The sequence below is a fragment of the Clarias gariepinus genome, chromosome 25, assembly GCF_024256425.1.
Source record: "Clarias gariepinus isolate MV-2021 ecotype Netherlands chromosome 25, CGAR_prim_01v2, whole genome shotgun sequence".
Lineage (NCBI taxonomy): Eukaryota > Metazoa > Chordata > Actinopteri > Siluriformes > Clariidae > Clarias > Clarias gariepinus.
Window position 1 is genome coordinate 7701351 of NC_071124.1, and position 26150 is coordinate 7727500.

Sequence of the window (26150 nt, forward strand, 5' to 3'; positions counted from 1 at the left end):
AGATTGAGGTGGTTTGGACATGTTCAGAGGAGAGATGGTGAATATATCGGTAAAAGGAGGTAGTAAAAGGCTTAAACTGCCAGGGAGGAGGTCGAGAGGAAGACCAAAGAGGATATTTATGGATGTAGTGAGAGAGGACATGAAGTTAGTTGGTGTGAGAGAAGAGGATGCAGAGGATAGGGTTAGATGGAGGCAGATGATTCGCTGTGGTGACCCCTGAAAGGGAACAGCCGAAAGACAAAGAAGAAGATAGTTAGCACTGTCGCCTTGTACTTACAGGGTCCAGGTTCGATTCCCACCTCTGGTCTGTGTGCATGGAGTTTGCATGTTCTCCCCATGCTTGGTAGGTTTCCTCTGGGTGCTCCGGGTTTCCCCCCACAGTCCAAAGACATGCAGATTAGGCTACTTGGCGTGCCCATATTGTCTGTGGTGTGCGAATGAGTTTGTGAGTGTGTGTATGCCCAGCAATGCATTGGCACCCTGTCCAGGGTTTACGCTGCCTTGTGCCCAAAGTCTCCTGGGATAGGCTACATGCCCCCTGCAACCTTGTACACATGATAAAATTGTATACATGATGAGTGAGTAAGTGCAATCGCTCACTCATTCCCACTTTGTCCCTGGCACATTGTATATTTAAGGAGCACCAGACATGATACATCCTGAATGCAACACAAGTCCAACCCTAGGGCATTATTTATGCCAGTGGTTTCCAACCCTGGTCCTGGAGAACCTTTTGCCCTGCACATTTTATGGTTTTCTCTACTCTCAGTACAGCTGAATTAACTTATCAGCTAATTAATGATGTATTCTGAATGGAACAAGGTGATTCGTGGAAGGGAAAACACAAAAAAAAGTGTAGGTTACAGTATGGCAAGTGGTTTTCCAGGACCAGGGTTGGGATTGGGAACCACTGATTTACACACACATTCCTGACACTCATTCATGCCTACGGGTGTACCTAAATAACCTTTTTATTAAGCGTCTGTGATTTTGTCCATACAGTTATGTGCAAAGATTTGCATGGTGTCTGGATAAACTCAACGGAATCATAGTTTAAGAAGAACCAAAATAATGATGTAGAATTACATTGTTACCTGGCCCTCCAGCAGAAATGCATACTTTTCATTAAAAAAGTTGTGTCTAATGAGTAACGTGTTGGAAAAATATTCATGCATGATAATCAAATCTGAAGTTTATGATTGAATTTTAATATTTTATTATGCGATATCATCTAATTAAGATGTTTAATGAGGTACACAGCTGTTTGATTTGTTGCACTTTATGTCTATTACCTATAACACAGCATTCTACACATTCATTTATAACATAGTTGATTTTTCAAATAAACAGTCAACCAGAGCAGATTAATAAACTGCCAAACTGCAGCAGAGCTCTCCATTAAGCCATTGCTTTTGAAAAGGTCATTAAACCTGCTGAATTTGGGTGTTCTTGCTGATGATATCGTGTGGGTGGTTAATTTTGAAAGGCATCTGCAGGTCTATACGTCATGATTGTGTGTTTCTTGATTAATTATAGTGACTGTTCTGAATGATGAGTACATCATCTTGAGTCAGTCAGAGTAGTTGTCTGTGTGTGGACATACAGTACAGTAAGAGAATCTGAAATTGTATGCTTATTCTAATATGCTACCATACCAAGCCCCTTATGACCCTGTGTGCACTATAAAGCAGCATGGACGATATATGAATGACATTGAGAGTGCACCTTGGAGAAAATGGTTGATGTAATCAGTGATATTAGACAAACATTTTGTCTTTTTTTTTTTTTTTAATAAAGGCTGTAACAACTGCTTTAAAGACATTGAGTATCTACAATTGTATTTTCTAATTTTCATCATATTGTGTTTGTGGTGTCCGGGTTCGATTCCCACCTTGGGTCTGTCTGCATGGAGTTCGCATGGTCTGGTGGGTTTTCTCTGGGTGCTCCGGTTTCCTCCAACAATCCAAAGACATGCAGGTTAGGCTAAGTTGCTTTCCCAAATTGTCCCTAGGTGTGTATGAATAAGTGTGTGTGTGTGTGCGTGCCCTGTGATGCATTGGCACCCTGTCCAGGTTGTATCCCACCTTGTGCCCTGAGATCCCCACAACCCTGTATACAGGATAATGCAGGATTAGACGATGAGAGAGTGTGTTTATAGTTTGATTTTGTCAAGTTGTCCTTAACACCATCATAGTGAAATATTAATAAATACATAAACTTTTCAAAATATATCTGATTAAAAGTATACAGTCACCTTTAACAGTGCATCACTATCTCAAAGTCCACCATGTGCTCATTCAATGCTAACTCCAGCAAAAAATGTCCACCCTGTCATCAGTCCTTTTCCCATTAACTATAATATATTGTTGAGAAAGGGACAATATATCCTTCTAAAGATGTACATTTTATAATCACTACGTGATAAAAATGTTTTTACTCTACTTTGAATTTGTCAATGACGGGGTGGACTTTTTTTTGTGATTTGCTCATACATGCAGTTTATTTATTGCTTATTTTTTGGAAATTACAACGTGTAGACGGCACTTCATTATGATATTGACCCTTACTTTATAAAATCCAAAGGTGCCCTATTGGACTGAGACCTGGTGATTGTGGAGGCCATTTGAGTCCAATGAACTCATTGTCATGTCCAAGAAATGATAAAGATGATTTTAGCTTTGCGGCGTGGAGCTTTATCCTGCGGTCACAAAGGGGTGGGCATGGTCAGCAACAATACTCTGGTAGGCTGTGGTATTTAAACAATGCTCCATTGATACTAAGGAGTTCAAAGTGTGCCAGGAAAACTCAGACGTGATGTTCCTTTTGCTCTTGGGTCGGCAGCCTGGGGACGAACTTGGCAGCAACCCGGCGTATGTTCAAATCTCATGTGAGGATTGAACAGGTGTACTTAATAAAGTTCCTGGTGAATGTACAGTATATTACATAACTAGAACGGAGCCATCTGTTGCTCTGCAGACCTCACAACTACAACAGGAGCACTACTGACCAAATATTAGTGCATGTCTCTGGACTGTGGGAGGAAACCAGAGTACCTGGGGGAAAGCCACCAATCCCAGGGAGAACATGCAAACTCCATGCGCACAGAGGTGGCAATCGAACCCTCAACCCTGGAGGTGCAACGCGACAATGCCGCCACTCTTACACTCATCATTATAAGTCATCTTCATCATCCTTCATAACCTTGTGACCAGATGACTACTTGTGTGCTCTTGTGTTATTCTCTCACATGTAAATGCCATTAGATCACTTGAATAAACAGAATAATAAAACAATCATGTATAATATTATGCCACAATCTTGCAGCTCCTCCTAGCCTGCGGAGCGGAATAGTGCTCGGTACACACGGTCTGGGAGACGAGCAGACACCAGGACTTTGTAATTACCACAAATGTCATTTAGAATAGCAAATAATTCACTCTGGCCTGGTAATCTGTCAGAAAATTTAATCTGCACTCAACAAACAGGTTTTCCCCTCCTGTGGCCCTGGCACCCATTGTAAATGAGGGTGTAGCTCATTAATTTCCGGCCTAGTGCACGGCCCTTTCCTGGAGATCATATTTCATGATTACATTAATCAGCAAGGTGGCAATAAATCAGGCTCAAGATGCTGCAGGTTTGCAACTTCTTTAAATCCCCATCTCCGATGCGTCAGTCAAAAGAGCCCATTTATTTGCCTGGCGACTTTTTTTTTCCTCCCACAGCATCTCATTTTAATGTGATTTAGGAACTAATCTTGGACCAAATTTCCCTACACTTCCATGGCACATTGATTAACTGCTTATGTATTCTCACCTTAACCCCTCTCCAACCAGAAGGTTGAGGACTCCATCTAGTGTGAGTGATAATAACTGAGGTTGATCAATTTGGAAGTTAATTTCTACAGGTCTTGTCAGAGTCCATAATACTGTGCATGCCTCAAAAGGGTATATGCATTTATTATAACCAGCTTACATAATGAAAGAAGGCCTGAGCACATTCCCAGATTTATAGTGCTAATGTTTTAATGTTTTAATATCATATATATATAAAATATAGTTTTTCAGGCTTTACCATTTTCTTAAGAAAGTGCTTCACTTGAAAAATGTTTTTAGGACGTGATTGTAGCGTATACTGGTATAGCATAAAAATCTTGGTGGAAAGATTTCCACAGGTTCAGGAATTCAAGAAAACATTCAGCTGTGCTCTCCTTGCGTGCAATCAGCGCAGAACATTCCACACCAGAACAGATAAACAGAAACCCAGGATTACGAAAGCTCCATTTGCCTTTCCTCTCCGTACTCCACTCTCTCTCATGTGAAGACATAAAATGTAAGGATTAGATACTGTTTATTTTGCTTTTATTTCAGCAGTAAGTCAAAAGCATGCACAGGCATTTTTACAGGCATTAATGCTGAGAACTATTCTAATCATTTCACTGCTAGTCCCCTGAAGTGGTCAGCTGATTGACTGGATCCTAGAATATACACTACAGTGTCCTACAGACATTCCTTTATTTATTTATTTTTAAACAGGAAGACTTTAGAAAAGAAAAATATTTTAACTCATATTACATAATCAGATTTACACTCGGTCGATCCACCACATGCTCCCCTCCTCTCAAGTTTAAAGTGTATTCAGCTGTTCTCTGTATGAGGGAGGATTCTTTTTTTTTTTTGCACAAGAACAGTTTCCAAGCGAAGGAATGAGAGCAAACAAGAGAGCAGACTCTTGAGATGTTTAACTTGCCACCCTTTGTGAACATTCTTGTGCGCTCCCCCACTTCACTTCAAAAACTGCACCTCTTCTGAGAGTTTCATCTTTTGCACGCTTTATCGTTTACAGTTTTCCCTAAGCCTGCATTGTTGTTTTTTTCCCTGTTTAAAATGAATCGGTCCTGTTTGGTTTGTCTGGTTCTTGTCTCACTGGTTGGGCACTGTCCAGTGATTTACAGCAGCCCGGTGATCAGGACTACAGATATGGGCTCGCAAGTTGAAGTGGACTGTCCTGCCAGCTGTGCGTTAGCTTTTCCTAACGGTACATCGACCATTAAGGTAAGTGTTGTTCCATGAGTATATGTAAAAACAGGATCAATTAATATCTATTATTTGTGTGCATCAAAGTACACAGAAACAGTGTTTTATTTTTTTTATTAGACACCTCATGTAGCTCCTTATGTTGTACACAGTACAAAATAATCCACTGTCTCTCCTATACATACTCAAAGTCATTCCCTGAGTCCAGACCATGTTCGTAACAGATGAGCATTTACAAATTAAAATTGTATTAATACATATATAAATTACATAAATGACAAATTAATAAGAAGGATGTGTGTGTGTGTGTGAGAGAGAGGGTTTGTATGAATATGGGTGTTTTGCTCAGCTCTTCCATTTGCCCTTCTTTGCAGGCAACTGTCCCGTTGCCTCCAGGTACTTATTAACAAGGTCCTCTTGAACAGAAGGCAGGCAAGGCTGATATCTGCTGTAATCCATAGTATACTCTCCTTTCCCCTATGTAACAAAAAGAAATGCTTGAGTAAATGCCCTTATATGATATTTGAAATAAAAAATATATATAAATAGTGCTTAGTTCTGCATGATTCTGAACATTTATGGTACAATCTGAGCCTGTATTTAAACATGATTCTGCTGTACTTATCATTGTCACACTTACAGTTTAGGGTTGGGATAAACAATCGGAGAAATAAAAAAAAAGTCAATACAATGTTTAGTAGAGGTAGTCCCCAACTTACGAACGATTTCCGTTCCAGGAGCACGTTTGTAAGTCCGATTTGTTCTTAAGTCTGACAAAGTGAGTCTTATACGCCTTCAACACAAATATACAATGTAAAGCATATCCTGCCGCTTAACTAAATCTGTCCACCTTCCCCACACTGCCATCATGTGGCCGAAAACCCTAACCGCGCTTAAGTAAATTAATCTCATACAAATGGTAACAGTGTTTTCTCTGTCGACTGTGAATTCTGTTCTGTTGAGGATTTTCCGCAATTAGGATTATTCACCATCAGGAAAGATTTACAGGACAGTTATTTTCTATCATGGTGCTCCTGTACTGAATCATTAAAACCGGTGACGCCGACTCATTTCTCCCGCACTACATGCAGAAATTCATAACTCAAATGTTCGTAAGTCGGGGGCCATCTGTACTTTGGATGGAGTGTTTAGAGCAGGCATGTTAAGGACTAGCTGGTCGAATACTGGTAAGAACAGACATTTGTGCTATTTTTTTATCATCCTGCTATTTTTTTTTTTTTATATAAACTTAATAATGCTTCACTGTGCAGTTTCTCTGCAAATTGATTCAGATTTAAATGTAATAATGTAATAATTCTTAATAAATGTGTTTTAAATACCTCAGTGCAAGAACGCAACTCGGTGGAATAACCAAACATATCATTGAGCGGAATCTGAAAAAGACACATCGATAAGAGGGTTAGAAATCAAGTCACAGCTTTATATTTCTGCGTTAATTCACCTACAGTATACAAAGACCACCATTACAAAAAAAAACTGCCATTTCAGAAGGGTCAAACTATTAGGCTGCATTAAGCAAAGAAAACAACTAAGAAGATTTAAAATAAGTGGAGTTGGATGGTTAAACTATCCAACACATTATCCAAACCTTGAAGGCTTGAGCTAAGCCATCAACTTTGTGGAAGCAATGTGGTCAAAAAAAAAAAAATGAATGGAGATTAAAATAAAGTTTTTTATTTTAATTTTGTTCATATTAAGAAATTGACTATTTGTTCATATTAAAAATGAGCAGAGAGAGTTGATCCAAATATGAACTTACATCAGCGTATAGAGTAAAGTAGCCCTCGGACCCATCTTGACCGGTGATGACACCATGGCGACGGTTGACCCCGGCAATGACGGTTCCCTGGAATTCATTGGGTGCAACGATCTCCACGGACATGATAGGCTCGAGAATGACCACATTAGCATTTTCCATTGCTATTTAAAGAAAATGAACGAGTGCATTAGAGAAAACTTTATGATAATTTTATGGAATGCATCAAACTCAAATCCCCAAAAACTTTAAAGCTATCAGAATTCCTAAATTGGTTCTTTTTCATTTTAAGCCAAAGTAAATACTTTCACTTAACTTTCCATGTAAATCTACTATTAGACTTTAAAACCTGAATATGCTTTAAAGCATATAGAAAGTGGAAAGGTTATCACAAATGCCTGTATGGTCACTGGCACAAACCCTGTTTCATAGCGCCCTCTCCTGCTCGGATAAACGAGATCTCATTGGAGTCCACCATGTGATGCGCTCCGTCGTCCAATACAAACCGCACACCGGATACCTTATGGCCTGTTAGAGGCCCCTTCTCACATGCCTCTCTGAAACCCTACAGGAAACATAAGGAAAGAAAAAAGCTGAGGATAAGAAGAAAGTCCAAAAGAGAAAAAGAGAAAGAGAAAGAAAGAAAGAAAAAAAAGGCTGCACAAAGACTGTGAGAGCAAACAGTTAAGATTAGGTGGATTTGTCCATAATTCTTAGAAACTTCAAGGGGATTAGAACAGTGTGCTTGTAATTCTAAGTAGGACGGTGATCAATAAAGCCTAATTCTATTTATAGGCTTGAGATTACTCAAAGATTTGTGCTTTGTACTGTATCTCAATCACAGTACTATAAGATACTGTATCTTTAGACAGGCACTCAGAAATAGGATCGGTCCTGCTTTAATTGCATGACACTGTTCCTCCTATCCTAAATGTCAAACATATAATGCATTTTGTTTACATGGGAATCACACGATAAAAAAAAATGTGGTTATCATTTTATACCATTAATTTACACGACTACAAGCTTTGTAAAGTGTTTCTTCTTCATACCGAGAAACCGGTAGATCATCCTAATTATACTTTATAGGGTTGTGCATAAAACGTGAGATCACAAATGAAGAAACTTGCCCTTTCAACAGCAGGCACAAACTGCTTGGGTATGTTGGTGCCGATGGTCTGGTCCTCAAATTCAAGCTTGGTGTAATTTTCCGCATCCAACGGTTCCAGCACTCCCACTACTTTACCGTACTGCCCAGACCCGCCGGACTGCTTCTTGTGAGTGAAGTCAAATCTAGAAATCAGAAAACGCAGAACAGTACAGAACATTACAGAGCGTTTCTTCCACTCTGATAGAAGTAAAACTGCTCCATGTTGTTATACAGGGGATCTAAGGGAATTCAATTTATTGCATGTTTAAGAAACTGATTTAATAAAAATTTGACATGAGTGTCACATTACTCAAGCTATGCAGATACAAATCAGCTAAATAGTGTACACAAACACATACAGTAATGAACAGCATACTGCTGGAGTAAGGATGAAAGACAATATTTATTAGAGCTGCACGATGTTTGAAAACAAAATTACACTGTAATCATTTTGACATATTTTATACACAATAATCTCATTTAGTATTTAAATGTATTTATCATACTTATCTATGATCTCATTAAGAGTGTTCGACAATATTTATTTATTATTTATTAACTTAATAAAAAAAAAATAATAAAAAAGAACAAATATTTAAATTATTGACAAAATCTACATAAATTCCCAACTTTGAACATCCCTGTAGAAATTGCTTTAAATAATTGAACAGGTCATTAAATATATTTTTTCCAATCAATCGTGTAGTACTAATATAATGAATGCTAAAAAAGCCATAACAGTATAATCTAACTCGTTAATTGTTTTGTTTAAAAAATCTATTTGATAAAAAAAAAAAAAAAAATATATATATATATATATATATATATATATATATATATATATATATATAGTTTCACACACACACACACACACACACATACATATAATAATATGTCTTTAACATAGAAGCCAGGGTATGTCGTCTCTTTAAGAGAAGGCGGGACAGCTGGCAAAGACAGGAAGTAGGAAGTCCATTTCACACGGGTGCATCAGCAACACCAGCACAAGTGAGCGAGTTTAACAGATTTGAGGAACAGTGTGCACAAGCACCGCTGGAATCTTCTGTTTATACAAGTCTTGTCTCTACTCGAGAGCAACATGATCTAAAACAGGTGCAAAGTCCACACACAAGCTGAGCGACCACACCCTCTTTCTCCTGTGGTTTGTATTCCCTTCGCAGGACATTGTGGATCAGGACGGGCGAAACATGAGTACAAGAGAGCTGAATCCTAAATTTTTTGAAGCCACACGGGCAGGCCATGCCATCCAGCACTACATCAACACGGTCCGCGGCTCACCATTCAGGATGTACATGGTGACTCAAGTCCAAAAGGCAAGGACGGAGGTAAGGCCAGAGCAAACAGCCAGCAACAGGAGATTCACGTTAGAACGCAATTCCTTCACTTTTTTACACTTAGATTTGGTCAAATAAACTTTTTTTTCTGCTTGGGTAACGAGTGTATTTCTTCCTCACTGACAGGACATGGGGGAATCAGGGATGAAGTACATCCTTGAAATCTCTGTGAAGGAATCAGTCAGTGAGGTGAGTTTTTTTTTTTTTTTTTTTACCATTTATCACTTCTTTGAGTCGGTATGAGAGTGTGTATGTGTCTAGACAGATATAATTAAACTTTAAAATATTTACTCTCCCTAAAACTACCTAAAGATAGCATTGTTTTTATTGTTATTTACAATTTCATGATCTTTTATGTAGTGTCCGTAACTTAAATATATATATTTAAATCTTTCTATGATCTTAATTGTCATTCAGATCGAATTTCTCAACATGGTTACGGACACTAAATATATTTTGGGGGGAATTATTATTATTTTTTGCACAGAAAGCTTAAATGTAAACAAAAAATTTATTACAAGTCACATGCATTCTAGATGCTTCAAGATCAATTTTATTATAGTTAGTTAGTTAAGCCTTGTCATATATACATTACAGCACTGTGAAATTCCTTTTTCGTATATCCCAGCGTAACTGGGGTCAGAGCGCAGGGTCAGCCATGATACAGCGTCCCTGGAGCAGTTAAGGTTAAGGGCCTTGCTCAAGGGCCCAACAGTGGCAACCTGGTGGAGCTGGGGCTTAAAGCGCAGATCCTCTAATCAGTAACTCAGTGCCTTAGCCCTCTGAGCCACCACTGCCCCCTTAAGTATTATTAATGCTCAAAGAAATATGAATAATTTGCATTTTAAATTATTATTGTTAATAATCTCACAGTACCTACACATCCTACATTTTCAATATCTCGTTACAATATCTCACAGCTGGAAGTGGGTGAGATATATTAGGCAAAGAAAATCACTTTTTTTCCTGAAGTTAATGTGTTGGAAGCAGAAAAATAATGGGCAAGCTAAAGGTAAATTAACCGAAAGATGCTGTGCTACAGAGTTCAGAGAGCCGCTGCTCGGCGGAGGTGCTTTACCCTAGAGGAGAGACCCAGCATCCACCTCAAGTCCAGTACTCCTGTGATGAGCTACCTGAATTCGACACATCTGAAAAGGAGCAGGCCTTCTACCAGAAATACAGTGACATGAGTAATGCTGTGGCTGCAAACTACATACCAGGTATGACCTCGTACAGACATACGGCATTTCTAAAACCAGAGCAGAGTGGCGGCCAATCCATATCCTGATGGGGTGCTTGTGTTTCAAGGGGATTTCTTATGGTTTAAGAGCAGTTTTAGGGTCAGGGATGGCTCAGTGGTTAAATCCATTGGACTCAAATCCCAGCACCACCAAGTTGCCACAATTGGGCCCCTGTGCAAGGCCCTTAAACCCTTAACCCCCAAAAAAAAGAGAGAGATAAGTTCTAAGTCGCTCTGGCTAAGGGCATCTGCCAAATGCTCGAAAATTAGCAAGCAACTAACGAATTGAAACAAAGTGTGTTTATCAATTTGTGATGTTAACAGAATTGCAATACAAATCGAATCCGCACAACGTTATCATGATAATATCGGATCGGTTGGTAACCCCTTTTCCCCTCCATAATGGCAGTTGTGTCACACAATTATAAAAGTTTAACGTTTATCGCCCTCTCCCTACAGACAGCCATGGTAACATGGAGCCCGAAATGGTGCCGTTCTGGCACTTAGGATGGTTGGCTGCCAGCTTTGTCATGCTTAGGGAGTCCAATGAAAACACAAAGTACAACATGGCCCAAGTGTCCAAGATCAAACAGCTGGTGAGATAAATTTATGATTCCTTTACACTGCACATGGTTTTTCATGGCTGTAAATATGAACTGAAATTCCTATTCAGTATTAAAAGTTATGAATATCTCAAGTTATGTACCGTTTTTTTGTTTCTCCGTCGTCCTCATTCTCCCTTGTTTTCTTGATTCAGGAGAATGAAGGTGACCAGCTAAAATTTGAGTATGAAGTTCTCCTTCATGAATTCATTTCCCAGGTAACAACAAACACAATGCACCTGAATACTAAACATGGCACGGTGTTAACTAAAGTAGTTGCGATTGCATGAAAATCACTTTTCATTTTATGTTCTGATGAAGGCAAAAGCTGATTGCGAGAGTGTGAGAATGAGAACGCGAAAGCCTTAACTGTATTCATGTGTTCGTTCTACAGGAGATTATTCGTTGGAAGCTGTTAATCACCTGGTCTCCAGAAAAGAGTGTACAAGTGGTAGAAACTGAACTGCTGCCACGATGCCGCTGCAACTGAAAACCCCTCGAGCTTTGATTGATGCGTTTTTCTCCCAATCACAATTTATAATCGGTATCCACTTATACAGTCATTTGCTTCTTGGAATGGTTGCCACATTTTATATACGGCTATAACTGTATTGAAGCTTTCAGTAAATAAACGAGCAGCTACTGTACAACAAACCTTTCACAACATCTTAATGTGAAAACAAAACAAAAGGCAGTCATTAATGGGACATTATAAAGAGAAATAAAGATAGAACTGTGTTCTGTTATTCTGCACAATGAAAAGTTCCGGTTTGGTTTGAACACCCCTATGTAAAACATAGTGAAGATAGATAGAGTGCTTTATTAGTCTCAAAGGGAAATTGTAAAACCACACTTTAAATTGGATATTTTCAAGAAAATATTTGTAAAAAAAAAAAAAAAAAATGAGAGACAAGAATGCTGGGAAACAGCATGAAGGTAATTGGAAGAAAAGTGTCTTCAGGTTTGTACCTGCTCGATGTTTCATGTCAAAGATGCTGTTTTAAAATCCGGTTTATATAATTGCTGTTAACAGGGAAGACACCTACTGAACACCCTGCCTTGAGTAAGAAAATAATCTCTGTAAAATATACAGTAGGTGAGGAAATCATTATTAAGGAAAAATGATAATGGACATGTGGGAAGTGTTACGTCAACAAACTGAACCTCTTCTCAACTGCCATTTCTACTCATCTTAAGAGTTTCGTGCAACAGGAAGTATTGCATGGGCAGGGTGGTACTTACGGTACAGGGCCGGTCAACGTCTCCCTGAAGGCCACTTTAGGCTTCCCCATCGCACATGGGCAGTTGTATTCCCGTTCCATTCTCTACAACACAAATCAAAACCAATTGTTTGACTCGTCCCAGCAGCAAGGCAAACTTTATTTATCATAGTGCACAAGTGACCAAATCTGATTTGTAAGCTTGGACTGTTGTTGCATGACCACAATAACAGTTATTCCATCAGTGCAGATGTTCACACACTAAGTACAATGGAACGGATGGACACAGGATATTTGCTTGCATGGAGAATAGACGTTATATTACGCATTATCACTTTACAAACCCTCAGCAGATCAGGTCCTAGGATGTCCTAGGTAATGTAACCCACCTTCAGGCTGTTTTTGTACATTCTGTTGTTGGTCAATTGTTAAAAAACAACAACATAAAAACCACACCACACAAACACACATAAAAAAAAATCCAATTTGACTAATTGTACTTAGGTTTGTATCCAAAAATCCAATTCCAATCAGATGTGAAAACCCCAACCAATGTGACATGAATCTGATTATAAAACTTCGTTTTATAAACTCCAACTCTAATGTTTTAAGTCATTAGTATAAAAAAAAAATGTCCAATTTTATAAAAACCTATATGTTTTTTTAGCAGATGCAGTGCGATACCTGCGAGTAGATCTCCAGGTGCAACTCCCCCATGCCGGAGATTATGGTTTCCTTGCTCTCGGTGTCAAAATGCACCCTGAAAGTGGGGTCCTCTCTGGTAAAGCGGTTGATGCCTTTGGAGAACTTGTCCGTGTCGTTCTAAAAGGACGGGTCAACGTAGCAGATGAGTGGTTATGTGCTGCACGTTTTAGTTTTATGTAGGTGTCGGTGGTATAAAACTAAATGCAGCACTTACTTTATTGACTGGTTTTATAGCCATCGAGATGACTGGCTCAGGGATATGGATAGACTCCTGTACAGCACACAACACATAAAGTAAACTCAAGTGCGTTTAAGAAATGAAATGAAAACATTCAGAGTTTACTAAAGAAAGGCTGTGAAAATGTCTAACAGGAGATTTGAGTTGAGGAAAAAATATGGAACAGTTGCTTGGCTTAAAAATTCGTGAGGTTCCGTTCCTATTCGCACGCGCGAATTGTGGAAAAACGAAAATTGTGGAGGTGGTTTAGAACCCTAAATATGCCTTCAAATATACTCTCAAAACACTTTAATGTTATTTTAAACTCAGCCTAATACATTATAATTGCTACATTACTACAAACCAATCAGGGGCGTCTGTAAGCTCACGTAAGCGGAGGGAGCGGATAGCGCTGTCTTCCGAGTGTGTTCTCCGCCCCCAACGAACTGTTTTCAGTGAGAAAGCAGTTCGAAAATGGTCGGTGACATCACGTAAGTCGGAGAAATCACGTGATAGACTGCGGCCCTCCCGACTGAATGGTGGTAGAAGTTTAATGTGGGAGCCCCCTAGTGACTGGGAGGAATTAGACTACCAAGTTAGGGAGAAAAATCAAAAAAAAAAAAAACACTATACTATTTGATCTAATGCTAATCCTGTATCTGTGTGGAACGCACTTCACTACGAGTCATACACGCTTTAATCTCATTAACCAGATTTAACTATCTGTAACTGCATACAACTGTGCCATATTCTTATTTATTTTAAACCCAATTACATTTATCAGAAGGTATCTTACATACTGTAGTTACTGTAGTATCTGGACCATGAACAGAATTTAATGAAGTGTTTATTGTACCATTGAGAGGTTGGCGCTTGTGCGAGCTGTAAAGGTGTCTCCACTGGCACAGTCAATCCCGAACAGGGCGCAGATATCACCGGAATACACTTCTTCTACATCCTTAGGATTAAAATTACAACAACACACAATTTCCAAATGTTTAAACCTTCTGCATTACCAAAAAAAATAAAAGAAAATCATATTTAAAAATCAACAGTACAGTAGTGCGAAGAACATAAGCCAACAAACGCTACAGAGTAACGGACACACATTCTCACCTCCATCTGGTCTGCATGGAGGCGCACCAGCCTCTGCACACGCACCCTCTTGCTTGTGCGCGTGTTGTAAATGTACTCGCCCTTCTTCAGGCAGCCCTGGTACACACGCACGTAGGTCAGCTGGCCAAAACGCCCAGCCTAGGACAAAACACGCACAAAAAAAGGCAGAAGGTGGAGTGAGATAACACAAAACTACAAGTGCTAAATCTTAAAGATGACATCATGCATATAATCACAATGTGTTTGAAAACATTTAGCAACACAAGCATGGTAGTCAATTAGGGAGCGTCTAAAAAGTGCATGACCTGGACAACTACGTAAGATTTTACAAAGATTAAAGTCATCTATGTTAAGACACAGAATGTGTATGGGATTTATTCACACACACACACACACACTGTACATTACTAATTATAAGTAATTAGGCCTCTGCTATTAAAAAATAAATAAATAAATTTAAAACTTTGGGCTTAGACGTGGACAAAAACCACGAGGTCACTGTTGGTTTCTCTACATGGTGTTAATCAGGTCTTACCTCTAGTTTAAAGGCCAAACCCACAAAAGGCTTTGTAGCATCTCTGGTCGAATCCATCAGGATCCTACTGCTACTACTTGATTCCCTGCAAACACATAAATAATTCCTGAACGTTGTTCTTCAGTGTGTAGCTGTTTACAGTGGCTTTACATTTCCTTACAGGTTCCTCAAAAGCTAGTACTGTAGGTAACGAGCTCAGACTCACTCTTTGTTGAGAATGGCGTAGTTTTCGACCTGACTGGGGTTGGGCAGGTAATCCAGCACAGCGTCCAGCAGGGGCTGAACACCTTTGTTTTTCAAAGCGCTCCCGACCAGCACTGGAGAGAAAGAGCGCTGAATCGTGGCTCTGCGTACAGCCGCCTAAAGGAAACACACAACCACACAGAACTGACTACAGTGCAGCTTCACAGTCCCATTACCACTCAAATATTAATAACATTATTAAAGTAATATTGGAACAAAGAGACTTTTTGCTCAATGCTGCATATTAGTTTCTGATTTATTATTATTATTATTATTATTATTTCTATAGCTATTAGAGATTTTCTTTCCTTTTCCAAGATGTTGCTTGTTAAAACATTTATATTTAATTACTGAGTATGGTGCTCTGGATTATTTTCAATTTTAAGATGAATGTAAAGCAACACACAAACCTTAAGGTCGCCAACAGTGGGAACTCTTTCCTCCAGAAACAGCTCTCCCAGTGTTTCGTCAGCGTTGGCTACACACTCCACCAGCTCTTGCCTGCGCTCGGCCGCCTCGGCTCGCATCTCGGCCGGGATCTCATCGAAACGTATGTCCTGGCTGAGAGACAGAGAGGGGACACACAGAGAGGTGTAAGGCTAGTACATGTGTCACCTGATAAGGGACGCACAACAACATGGGCCAGTGGTATAAATCGAATCAGTTCCATCACAGCACCCTTACCCACAAGGCCCTTCAAAGTAGATGCTGCGCTCCTCGATGAGGTCAATGATTCCCCGCAGGTCTCCCTCCAGCCCGATGGGGATGTTAACAAACGCCGCGTTATGATTTAGTTTGGTCCTGGAAGGAAACGAAAGCCCGTTGATCATAACGTTTTTTAGTTTTAAAGTTTGTTTAAACATTCTCCAAGACTCCTTGGCTAATAAACTTATATTAAATTCCTACAAGGCTAATATTTTTTTATTTATGTTACAGGGGAAAAGGAGATGTGTTTAAACTGCTATATGGTGTTAAACTATAATAATCTAATAATCCTACCTGCCTTGTACACATGAATTATTGGTTAACAGGCAGCTACAGTGGGCACACAGCAATAATCACAAAGGGAATCACCAGTCACCACCTGATCCTATATTATCACGATACTCAGGTGTCGATTTGGTTATAATTGCAATTTCATAAATATCTCAACTTTATATCCAGATTAGATATCACATTTTCCCAGATTTTGTTACAATTTTAAACCTTTAAAAAACTTTAGGGACTGATTAAATGTAACCAGTTCGCTATAACATTAGTTCTCACTTAAAAACTAACTTAAAATACAATAGTTTAATACTTAACTTCAGCGTGCGCCACCTGCATGATTATAAAGAAACAGCGACGTCCCAAAACACTTTTCAAAGTCTCAAAACTCTAACGCATGAGATTTCAAACTAATTTGCGCTCATGGTGTCTTAAACCTAGTGTAATTGTGTGTAATAAGTGGGTTTGAAACCAATACGCTTGGAAGAAAAAAGGCAGATCCGAGGCTTTTAACACGCACGATTTTTGATAATGCAACGCCACAAAAATTCATTTCTGTTGCACCACCCTTGAGCTTCTGCGCTCGGTACAGAACCACTTATATCTGAGACTGATCAGCTGATCACTGATCACAGCCAATCAAACTGAAAAGCAGTCAATTTTGGTCACTGCCTGATCGACCGGTTCATCTCTATTATAAACATAACTAGAGAGGTTCATTTTCTAAAGAACACTGGAGTCATGATAGTGCCATGCTAATCATGCTAGCATAATGTTAGCGGCATGCTAATGATGTTGCTAGCAACATACTTATATAGTTAGCATAATGCTAGCAACATACTAATATTGTTAGCATAATGCTACTAACATGCTAATCATGTTAGCATAATGCTAGCAACATGCTAATCATGTTAGCATAATGCTAGCAACATGCTACTCATGTTAGCATCATGCTAGCAATTTGCTAATCATGCTAGCAACATGCTACTATTGTTAGCATAGCACTTTCAACATGCTAATCATGTTAGCATCGCGCTTGCAACATGCTAATCAAGTTAGCATCGCGCTTGCAACATGCTAATCATGTTAGCATCGCGTTTGCAACATGCTAATCATGTTAGCATCGCGCTTGCAACATGCTAATCATGTTAGCATTGGGCTTGCAACATGCTAATTATTTTAGCATCGCGCTTGCAACATGCTAATCATGTTAGCATCGTGCTTGCAACATGCTAATCATGTTAGCATCGTGCTACTGATTCATAGTTAGGTTCAGTTCCAAAGTTCCTAGGAAAGTTACCATTATATGTCAATGGGCCAAATTTGGCCACCTCTTGTGCCCCAGGCTTACAACTTATACCCTCTTGAAGGGCCTCTTCAACTGTGGTAAATTTGAGACGACAGTGCTCACCGAAGCTGCTTCAGGGCTCGATAGGGGTTTGCGCCCATGCGGTCCAGCTTGTTGATAAAGGTGAGAAAGGGCACGTTGTAGCGCTTCATCTGCCTGTTGACGGTCATGGTCTGACACTGCACTCCACCGACAGCACACAGGACCAGTACGGCCCCATCCAAAACCCGCAGCGCCCTCTCCACCTCGATAGTGAAGTCAACGTGGCCTGTAGGAGGAAAAATATGGAGAGAAATTATAAAGATTTTATGCAGTGGATCGATACAGTACTTATTTGTAGCTCTGTAGGTCAGTCTCTTACCTGGTGTGTCAATGATGTTGATGTTGTACTGCTTCCACATTGTGTACGTGGCTGCAGATTGGATGGTGATCCCCCGCTGTCTCTCCAGCTCCATAGAGTCCATGACGGCGCCGACTCCATCCTTACCCCTCACCTAAAACATGACAAAATTTCGACCCATCTATGTCATGCCTCAACTGTCGTATTTGAAACTGTAAAATAAATGGTATGGAGATTAATAAATGACTAGCTATAAACAAGTTAATTTGGTGCTCACTTCATGCATCTCTGCTATTCTACCAGTGTAGTAGAGCACACGCTCTGTTAGTGTTGTCTTGCCGGAGTCGATGTGTGCCGAGATGCCGATGTTGCGGATCATTTCATTCGGGGTGATCGCAGATGAACATGACCGGCAAATGTTCATCAGCACCTACAACACAATGCCAAAAACAGGAATATATAATGTTAAAAAAAAAGATCAAGTAGTAAACATGGAACTAGTAGATTATAAACAGGACAAAATTCAGCTTTCAAAAACCTTCCCATTCCCTTACAATAAGCTAGTTATTGGGAAACTTTAATAAGCCATTCATAGCTACAGTATTAGCTTAATAAGTGTAAAGTAAGATGTTAAAAAGTTTTCTCCTTAGCATAAACAGAGATGGCGAATCATGACTTGCTGGTGTGGCAATTGATATTTATAGATATATAAATATTTTTATATTTTTAGGGATGGGAATCACCAGGGTCTACCCGATACGATGTTATCACGATACCTCTGTGCCCATTTGATCTAAAGTATTCACACTGTGACAGGCAGCACAGCATCATATTTGGTACTGTATTAGCAAATTATTTGTAAAAGTTTGTTTAGAATTGTAACTTGTGTCATCTCATCATCTATCCTGCTTTATCCTGTATACAGGGTCGTGGGGGGCCTGGAGCCTATCCCAGGGGACTTTGGGAACAATGTAAAGTACACATTAGATGGGGTGCCAATCCTTCACAGGGCATACACACACACTACGGGCAATTTGGGAACCTCAATTAGCCTAAGCTGCATTTCTTTGGACTGTTGGAGGAAACCGAAGAACCCATAGGAAACCCACCAAGCACAGGGAGAACATACTCCACGCGCACAGACCTGAGTTGGGAATCGAACCCTCGACCCTGTAGGTGGAAGGCGATAGTTACTAATCCCTAAGCCATCGTGCTGCAGAATTGTAACATATTCATTTTTTTTTTTTTTAACCAGAATAAATATAAAACCATGATATTTATAAAATCGCAATACAGATCAAATCAGCACCTAGGTATGATGATAATATTAAATCGCCCGGTCCCTGGTGATTCCCGTACTTAATACATAGTGTATATTGATGATCAACCAAGACATGTTTGGTGGCTATTATAATAAGTCATGCATATATTGTACAGCAGTAATGATAATAATAACAATAATAATAATAATAATCTCAGATTGATAAGTAATGTAACCAAAGGCAATGTCACAGTCACTCTCCTTTCCACATTATGCTGCCCATGTTTACAGATGGCAGTTAATAATCACAGTGTTCTAAAGAGCAGCTGCATGACACATCTGTAGAACCTTACTGAAGAACCAGATGTGGTTTAATCAGATCTATGGAGGAAACTTGAGATTTTGATTCAGACTTCTATCACTTCTCAGCCCTGTAAATGTAAAACTTTGAACAACTTCTGACACCAGACTGACTGAGGAGACCTGGAGGAGGTTAAATATCCTCTATATTACATCTTTAACTGGTTAAACATTTGTGATGAGAGAAACTAATAAAAACCCAACAGATAAACGGCAGAACAGAGACATTAAACGCTCAGTATGTTAAATGGAATGCTGGCTGTTTCTATGGAGACAGTGATTGAGCCTCCATGGCGCTGTATCTGCCCTATTCTTTATTTAAATCCCCACATACCTGTTTTACTTTCACATTGGCTGGATTCCGTAGATTTAGACGATTTAAAGCGAGGCCTGCTTTCAGTAGCCGCATGTTAGCAGTCTGTACCGGTGTGTGTGTGTGTGTGTGTGTGGAGAAGAAGCGCTACACTTCCCAGCGATGAGCTGCAGAGATGTCAGACTCAAAGTCACGCCGGCTGAGCCGCAGGGTCCATTTCCGGGAACGAGGCACGCGAGTGTTTGCAGACTTTCACAGTTGCATATTTTCACAGCGCCACACAGCGGTGCGGAGGACGCGTTCAGGAAATACAATATGGCAAATCCTAATATATATGACAATATATATGACAATATTATTAAAATTATTAATAATATATATATATATATATATATATATATATATATATATATATAATAATTTAAATACAATAGAAAAAAATTACAATTATATATATATATATATATAATATTAATAATTTTAATAATATTGTCATATATATTAATATATAACATAGCTAATTTTGTTTTTAAATATTTATTCAAAAAATTTTTCTAAGTGTGTATACATTTTACTGGCTGACTGTATATTGAATTTAAATTAAAATTTTATTTGTCACATACACAGTCATACACAGTACGATATGCAGTGAAATGCTTACACAACCGCCAGTGACCTCAAAAAATAAAAGCTTATACATAAGAAATAAATATGAATAAAAAGAAATATACGATAGAAAATAAATTTTACTAGGATAATATATATATATATATATATATATATATATATATATATATATATATATATATATATATATATATATATATATATATATATATATATATACTGTACAAATAAGGACATTCACAGTATAGCAAAATATGAAAAATATAGGGAGAAAGATTTAGAAATTTAGTGTAAAAAATGAATGATTGACCATTGAAGTGGGTGTAGTAGAAGGAAAAACACTCCAATATGCAGGACAGTGCAACTCTGGGAATAAGTTACCAATAGGAAGCACTGCAATAGAGACACTGCCTGAGGGGGAAATTGAAATGCCACAGCACCAGAGCAAAGGTCAAAACACAGAAAAGGACCTAAAGCTGTGAACCCAAAGCTCCTAAGCTGAGTTTGCAATCAGGAAAATCACTCTACAATAACTGATAGAATGATAGATACATAGAGATTATATTTTACCACAAAACGTAATGCAAATCAACTGAGTAGCAAATCATCTTAATTATTTTATTTATAACAATATATACACAGTATATATACCTTCACCAACCAAAGTCCAAACAGCTCATACACTATAGAATGAGAAAATAGATATACTTGGGGCATTTAGTTCAAACTGGGACTTGTGGTGAAATTCGTTGTGAATAAAGACCTAAAACAAATTGTAGCCCTCCTACACAGAAGAAAAGACAATCCCCCCCACCCCACCCCCACCCAGACTTTGTACCGCCTTATTTAGGTTCACAGATTGGGTAACCCTAGTCACTGCAAAGCTTCACTCTGGACCATCTGAAAATGCCAATAACCCTACAACATACTGTATGTCCTGAGACGGCAGGTGGAAACCAGAGCACCTGGAGGAAACCCACAACATGGAGAACGTGCAAGCTCCAGTTAGTCACCATGCCACCATATAATTAGGGTGTCTTCACATTTGGTCCCTTTTATTCCTCAGAGCTAAAATTAGGTTGTATTTGGGCTTCCTGGCATCATAAACAATCAGTTGCAAAAATTCAGACATGGATGTTTTGAGACCAGCAGATGGAGCCATAACACCTTACATTAAGGATGGAATACTGTATGAGGGGGTTTAAGCATTGGTGGCTTAGGTTTAGGGTTCTCCATCAGCATGCAGGAGGCGCCAGAGTTCGATTCCCACCCTATGTCCAAACCCCAGCCACTGGATGCAGTGCCAGTCCCAAGATGGTATAAAATGGGACGGTTATGCCAGAGAGGGGAATCCGTGTGCGGATGGGACCCCTCGATGGGAGCAGCTGAAAGACCAACAACTGCAACTGTATGAGATGGTTTATTATGCGATAAACAACTGGTTTATTATGCGATAAACAACTGAAGACCAACAACAACAGCAACTGTATGAGATGGTTTATTATGCGATTTGCATTTAAAGTAATATTTGACATATATATTTTGAATACGTTGGATTCAGATATTGTGTTATATCAATTTTTTGTATTTTTAACTTTGAAATACAGCCCGAGAGTTTAAAACTTAGCTGATAAATAATCTATATAAATATAGATTATTGACATATTTGCAAAATCAATAAACTGAAATCTAATTTTATTCTGTCCTGATGAATTCATGGATGTCACCCCTGTTAGGCACCAAGAGCAGTAAAAATCGGTGCGTAGCGGTTAGTGCTGTTACCTTGCACCTTCAGGATCTGGGTTCGATTCCCCCCTTAAGTCTGTGTGCATGGTGTTTACATGTTCTCCCCGTGCTCGGTGGGTTTCCTCCGGGTTTCTTTCCAAAGACATGCATATTAAACTAATTGCTGCTCCCAAATCAGCAGAAAAGCCAAAGATGTGGTTGAAAGCCAGCTGCAAACTGAGAGGAGCAGATGATCCTAGCATGTAACGTGTAATGACTTTCACCTGGGGTGGCTTAAGGGAAAATGAATAATGTGTCTTCATGTGGCTGCAGAAAAGAGGGAGCCAGTAACCTGAAAACTGGCTTAAAACCACCATTAATCTCCTACATCACTCACAAGAATGGTGCAGTTTTTCTCGCCAGTTGGCCAGTGGAACATCGGATAGTTTTTTTTTTAACTAACAGCAGCAGCAGGACTGGAGTGGGATCAGCCTCTCTCCCTCACATCCATTGAGCAAAGCCCTTTACTCTGTCTGCTACAGGTGCTCTGTATCATGGTGACACCAACCACAAAGCTGTGATATACAAAGAGTTTCGTTATGCTGTAACATACACTGTATGCAACAAATAAAGGCTTAACCTAATAATATTATAAACCCTATTTTCATGCTTCATTATGGAAAACCTTGCCTTTGGATTTCGCATCTACACCTTGATTATTTTTTCATTTGCTGATTTGTGACCCTGTGGTTAAATGCTGGACTACAACCAGAGTCTCAAAGGTGTTTCTACAAACACTGATTATCTACTTTAATTGAGCTCTTGCAGAAGAAGGCAATCCATATTGTTTAATAATACACTTACACAAAAGTGTTCATTTGTGCAAATGTATTCATAAAGCACATTTGTCAAAAATCTTTTATCTAAAACTAGATAAATGCAGAAGTCAGTCGGCTTATAATAACAGGCACAAACAGACCATCAACCCTTTTTTTATTAAAATACATTACGTTTAATCTTATTAACAGAGACTTGTAGGAATATAAATAAAGTCGTCTTTATTATGTCTTTCATTTCTGGGAAAAACAAACAAACAAACAAACAAACAAACAAACAAACAAACAAACAAACAAACAAACAAACCAGGAACAGCAGAAACAATCCAACACAAAACAAACAACCTGAACATACGATTATGAAAAATAATTGTATAAAAAGGGTTTTCAGTTGTAGTTCTTTACAAGTGGGCACAAACAGTAATACTTTTTTCCAAAATGGATGGCCATAATCCACACAGGTACATGTTCATAAGTGCATTTTAGAACATCTCTAAAAATTTTTGTGCTCATTTTCATTAAATTACACATTTAAAAATACATAAAATAGGTAAAATCCAACCAAAGCTTTCATTGTCAAAAGATGAAATAGTGTTTCGTCAAATATTTTATTTCATGATATTTGGTTACACTAGCTATTAAGAATCAACTTTACAGGTGAAAGGTTGCACACAGCTTGTATCCTTTCTGGAACTTTTTTTTAACAGAAAGAATAAAATAAAGCAGTAAAAAAATGACTAACAAATCTTGATGAGAAAAAGAAAACAGAAGGAAAAAAAAAGCACGGGAACACAGAAGAACAAAAGCACTGGCGTGAAAAACATCAGGCAGATGTTGCAAGCCAGAGGGTGTTATTTCAGTTTGTAAACCTCATATTACTTCTTCATGCTGGAGCCTTGGAAGTTGAGCTCAGAAATGTGCGTTTTCCTCTCACCTTCTGCTGGTTTAGCTTTCTTCCCCCTAGAAAATGACACAAAATGTTCATTGATTAATCTTCAGTACTAAAATATTGTGAAAAAAAATTTACCAAAAGACAAAGCTCACAGAGTGAACTTAATTAATGGAATAGTTCAATTTTGCATATTTCTTAAAAAGGAGGAATGCAATGATGAGCTCAGCAACACCAAGATCAAGTGCTTGAAGACCACAATAGAAAAGAAAAAACTTGTCGAGTTGCAAACATCAAGTTGCAAACCTCTAATAACACTCAAGGAAGGAAAGGTTTCATTAATCGGGATGGACAGCATAAAAAGTCTAGAACAAAATTATATGGACTGATTTGATATGGACCAAGATTGGAAAAAAAAAAGGAAGGGATCCAAATCATACAATACACATCAACTCTGAAACATGACTGAGGCTGGGCATGACCATGTATGGCTTACAAAGGACCTGGGTCACTACTGTTTATTGATGATGTCACTGCTGATAGTAGCAGGATGTATTATAAATTATACACAGCTCTAAGTCCAGCTCAGATGCAGCCAAAAGCTGCAAAACACACTGGACAGTACGGATGGAAAATGAACCAAAGCAAAATAAAATATATATATATTTTCAATATTCAATGGCTGAGTCTGTCTCATCCCAGTTAAACATGCTTTTCTTTACTAGCGTTAAAACGGAAGCAGAAAGACCCTCAAACAAGCAGCAAGTGAAGGCGGCTGCACTAAAATCCGAGCATCACATTAATCATTCCATCACTGTCCGAATACTTATAAAACATTATGTTTTTTGTTTCTACAGTAACAACATATATATAAAACCATATCAGTTATGGTGACATTTTCTGTAAACAGAAAATAAGTCAGGCCATGATAGCAGGCAAGTTGCTTTTTGTCTTAACTGGTACTAACTTCTTTTAGAAAAATAGGACAACATAAATGTTATTTAAATTTGTTAACGAGTAAAAAGTATGATGTAACTTCTTAATAAATAAAAAACCTGTTGGTGTTTTAAAAAAGTTGCTGTGGTACAAGAGAAAGAAATAAAACACTTCAGTACAGTATGTGCATTTATCGGAAAATAATCAACTTCACTCATCCATTGATTATTTTCGTGTAATAACACACGCTTAAAGGTTTTACTACTTGCTGTACTCACTTCAACTTCTGACTCTTAAATCACATGTCATTCATTTGTAAAAATAAATAAATAAAAAAATAAAAAATAAATTAATGGAAATGTCCATCTGTGAACCTGTGTGTGTGCTCAGGGCCGGTGATGGCTGCTCGATGAACCTCTCTGGCTCTTGGGGCTTCCAGGCGGGACAGCCGTGCAGCAGGCTGAAATTCAGACACCTTCTGCTGCCACTCATCATCGAAGGCCTGGGCTTCAGCTACAAGGACAAAAAGACAAGAGTCAAAGATCAGGGGGAGATTTAAGAGTTCTCTTTTAAGTTTTAAGATTTAAGTGAACTGTGATTTGCTCAGTTAATAAATTGACCTTCTCTCATAATTGAAACTGTAAATGTATTATCAGTATATATCATTATCATTTCCTTCTAGTCACTTTAATGCCTGAGACAGAAAAGTAAATTTATTGCAAACTGGAGACACACTTACTTTCATCCATGTTCTGAAAGTCCTGGTTGAGCTCTTTTTCTCCTGTCTTTTTGTTATGTTTCTTCTCAATAACGTGTCCCCTGTCATTGATGTGGTGACCTATGGACATCTTTTCTTCCCCACTCTCTGTGTCTCTCAGAGTCCGTCTTGTTTCCTTAATCTACACACACACAAACATACACAATGTATTTACACCCAGAGATAAAATGTCCTCTACAGAGCTATGAAGTAAAAAAAAAATTTTCAATATTTTGACCTCTGTTTATTGGTACTTACCCCTCCGGGGACGCAGCGTGTCTGGCTCGAGGCCTGGAACACTTTGGCTGGCTCGTCTCCCACTTTAGAGTAAGTCATGACGGAGGAAGAGCTGAATGCGTGCGCGTTGGAGTCAGACGGCACGTTCCCCTAAAAACACACGATTTAGAGAAAAGGTCCATGAAAACTCAAATCAGACAGGATACAGTACTGTAGATGAGCTCTAACAGTGTTGGCGACACTTACAAAGTGTCTGTGCAGATCATCCATTCTGGTCCTCATGCCTCCCATCATGTTGTCCATATTGTCCATCATGGCAAAAGGGTTTCTGAAGAAATCCA

General features: G+C 38.7%; 3 protein-coding genes across 3 annotated transcripts in view; 1 reads left to right on the plus strand and 2 right to left on the minus strand.

Moving 5' to 3' along the window:
- The first annotated feature begins 4708 nt into the window (after nucleotides 1-4708).
- On the plus strand, nucleotides 4709-11811 carry lxn (latexin). The gene is made up of 7 exons (XM_053486341.1): nucleotides 4709-5051; nucleotides 9142-9306; nucleotides 9442-9504; nucleotides 10358-10535; nucleotides 11015-11151; nucleotides 11313-11375; nucleotides 11552-11811. The coding sequence occupies exons 1-7, from the start codon at nucleotides 4884-4886 to the stop codon at nucleotides 11645-11647; spliced, it is 870 nt and encodes a 289-aa protein (XP_053342316.1). The 5' UTR covers nucleotides 4709-4883; the 3' UTR covers nucleotides 11648-11811.
- Nucleotides 5090-19960, minus strand: gfm1 (G elongation factor, mitochondrial 1). Its single transcript, XM_053486340.1, has 18 exons — nucleotides 19824-19960; nucleotides 18146-18298; nucleotides 17890-18022; nucleotides 17592-17796; nucleotides 15878-15994; nucleotides 15604-15754; nucleotides 15156-15310; nucleotides 14951-15035; nucleotides 14416-14553; nucleotides 14156-14257; nucleotides 13297-13353; nucleotides 13062-13199; nucleotides 12400-12482; nucleotides 7941-8103; nucleotides 7231-7375; nucleotides 6814-6974; nucleotides 6374-6427; nucleotides 5090-5510 (listed from the first exon to the last, which is right to left on the minus strand). The coding sequence occupies exons 1-18, from the start codon at nucleotides 19896-19898 to the stop codon at nucleotides 5379-5381; spliced, it is 2247 nt and encodes a 748-aa protein (XP_053342315.1). The 5' UTR covers nucleotides 19899-19960; the 3' UTR covers nucleotides 5090-5378.
- A 3319-nt stretch (nucleotides 19961-23279) lies between these two features.
- The window catches only part of mlf1 (myeloid leukemia factor 1), an 11948-nt gene continuing 9077 nt past the window's right edge, over nucleotides 23280-26150 (minus strand). Inside the window, exons 3-7 of the mRNA XM_053486234.1 lie at nucleotides 26056-26150; nucleotides 25831-25959; nucleotides 25555-25714; nucleotides 25190-25328; nucleotides 23280-23950 (exon numbers count right to left, since the gene is read on the minus strand). The exon at nucleotides 26056-26150 is cut by the window's right edge and continues 4 nt beyond it. Of these exons, the coding sequence (XP_053342209.1) occupies nucleotides 23866-23950; nucleotides 25190-25328; nucleotides 25555-25714; nucleotides 25831-25959; nucleotides 26056-26150 (608 nt within the window). The 3' untranslated portion in view covers nucleotides 23280-23865. The remainder of the gene's footprint in view (nucleotides 23951-25189; nucleotides 25329-25554; nucleotides 25715-25830; nucleotides 25960-26055) is intronic.

Coding starts and splice junctions, on each gene's coding strand:
- gfm1 (XM_053486340.1), bottom strand. CDS start 19,898: ATGCGGCTACTGAAAGCAGGCCTCGCTTTAAATCGTCTAAATCTACGG. Junction 15,036..15,155: donor TACGCCATTCTCAACAAAGA/GTGAGTCTGAGC, acceptor ATGTGTTTGCAG/GGAATCAAGTAGTAGCAGTA. Junction 6,428..6,813: donor ACTTTACTCTATACGCTGAT/GTAAGTTCATAT, acceptor TGTCTTTTTCAG/ATTCCGCTCAATGATATGTT.
- lxn (XM_053486341.1), top strand. CDS start 4,884: ATGAATCGGTCCTGTTTGGTTTGTCTGGTTCTTGTCTCACTGGTTGGG. Junction 11,152..11,312: donor TGTCCAAGATCAAACAGCTG/GTGAGATAAATT, acceptor TTCTTGATTCAG/GAGAATGAAGGTGACCAGCT. Junction 11,376..11,551: donor TTCATGAATTCATTTCCCAG/GTAACAACAAAC, acceptor TTCGTTCTACAG/GAGATTATTCGTTGGAAGCT.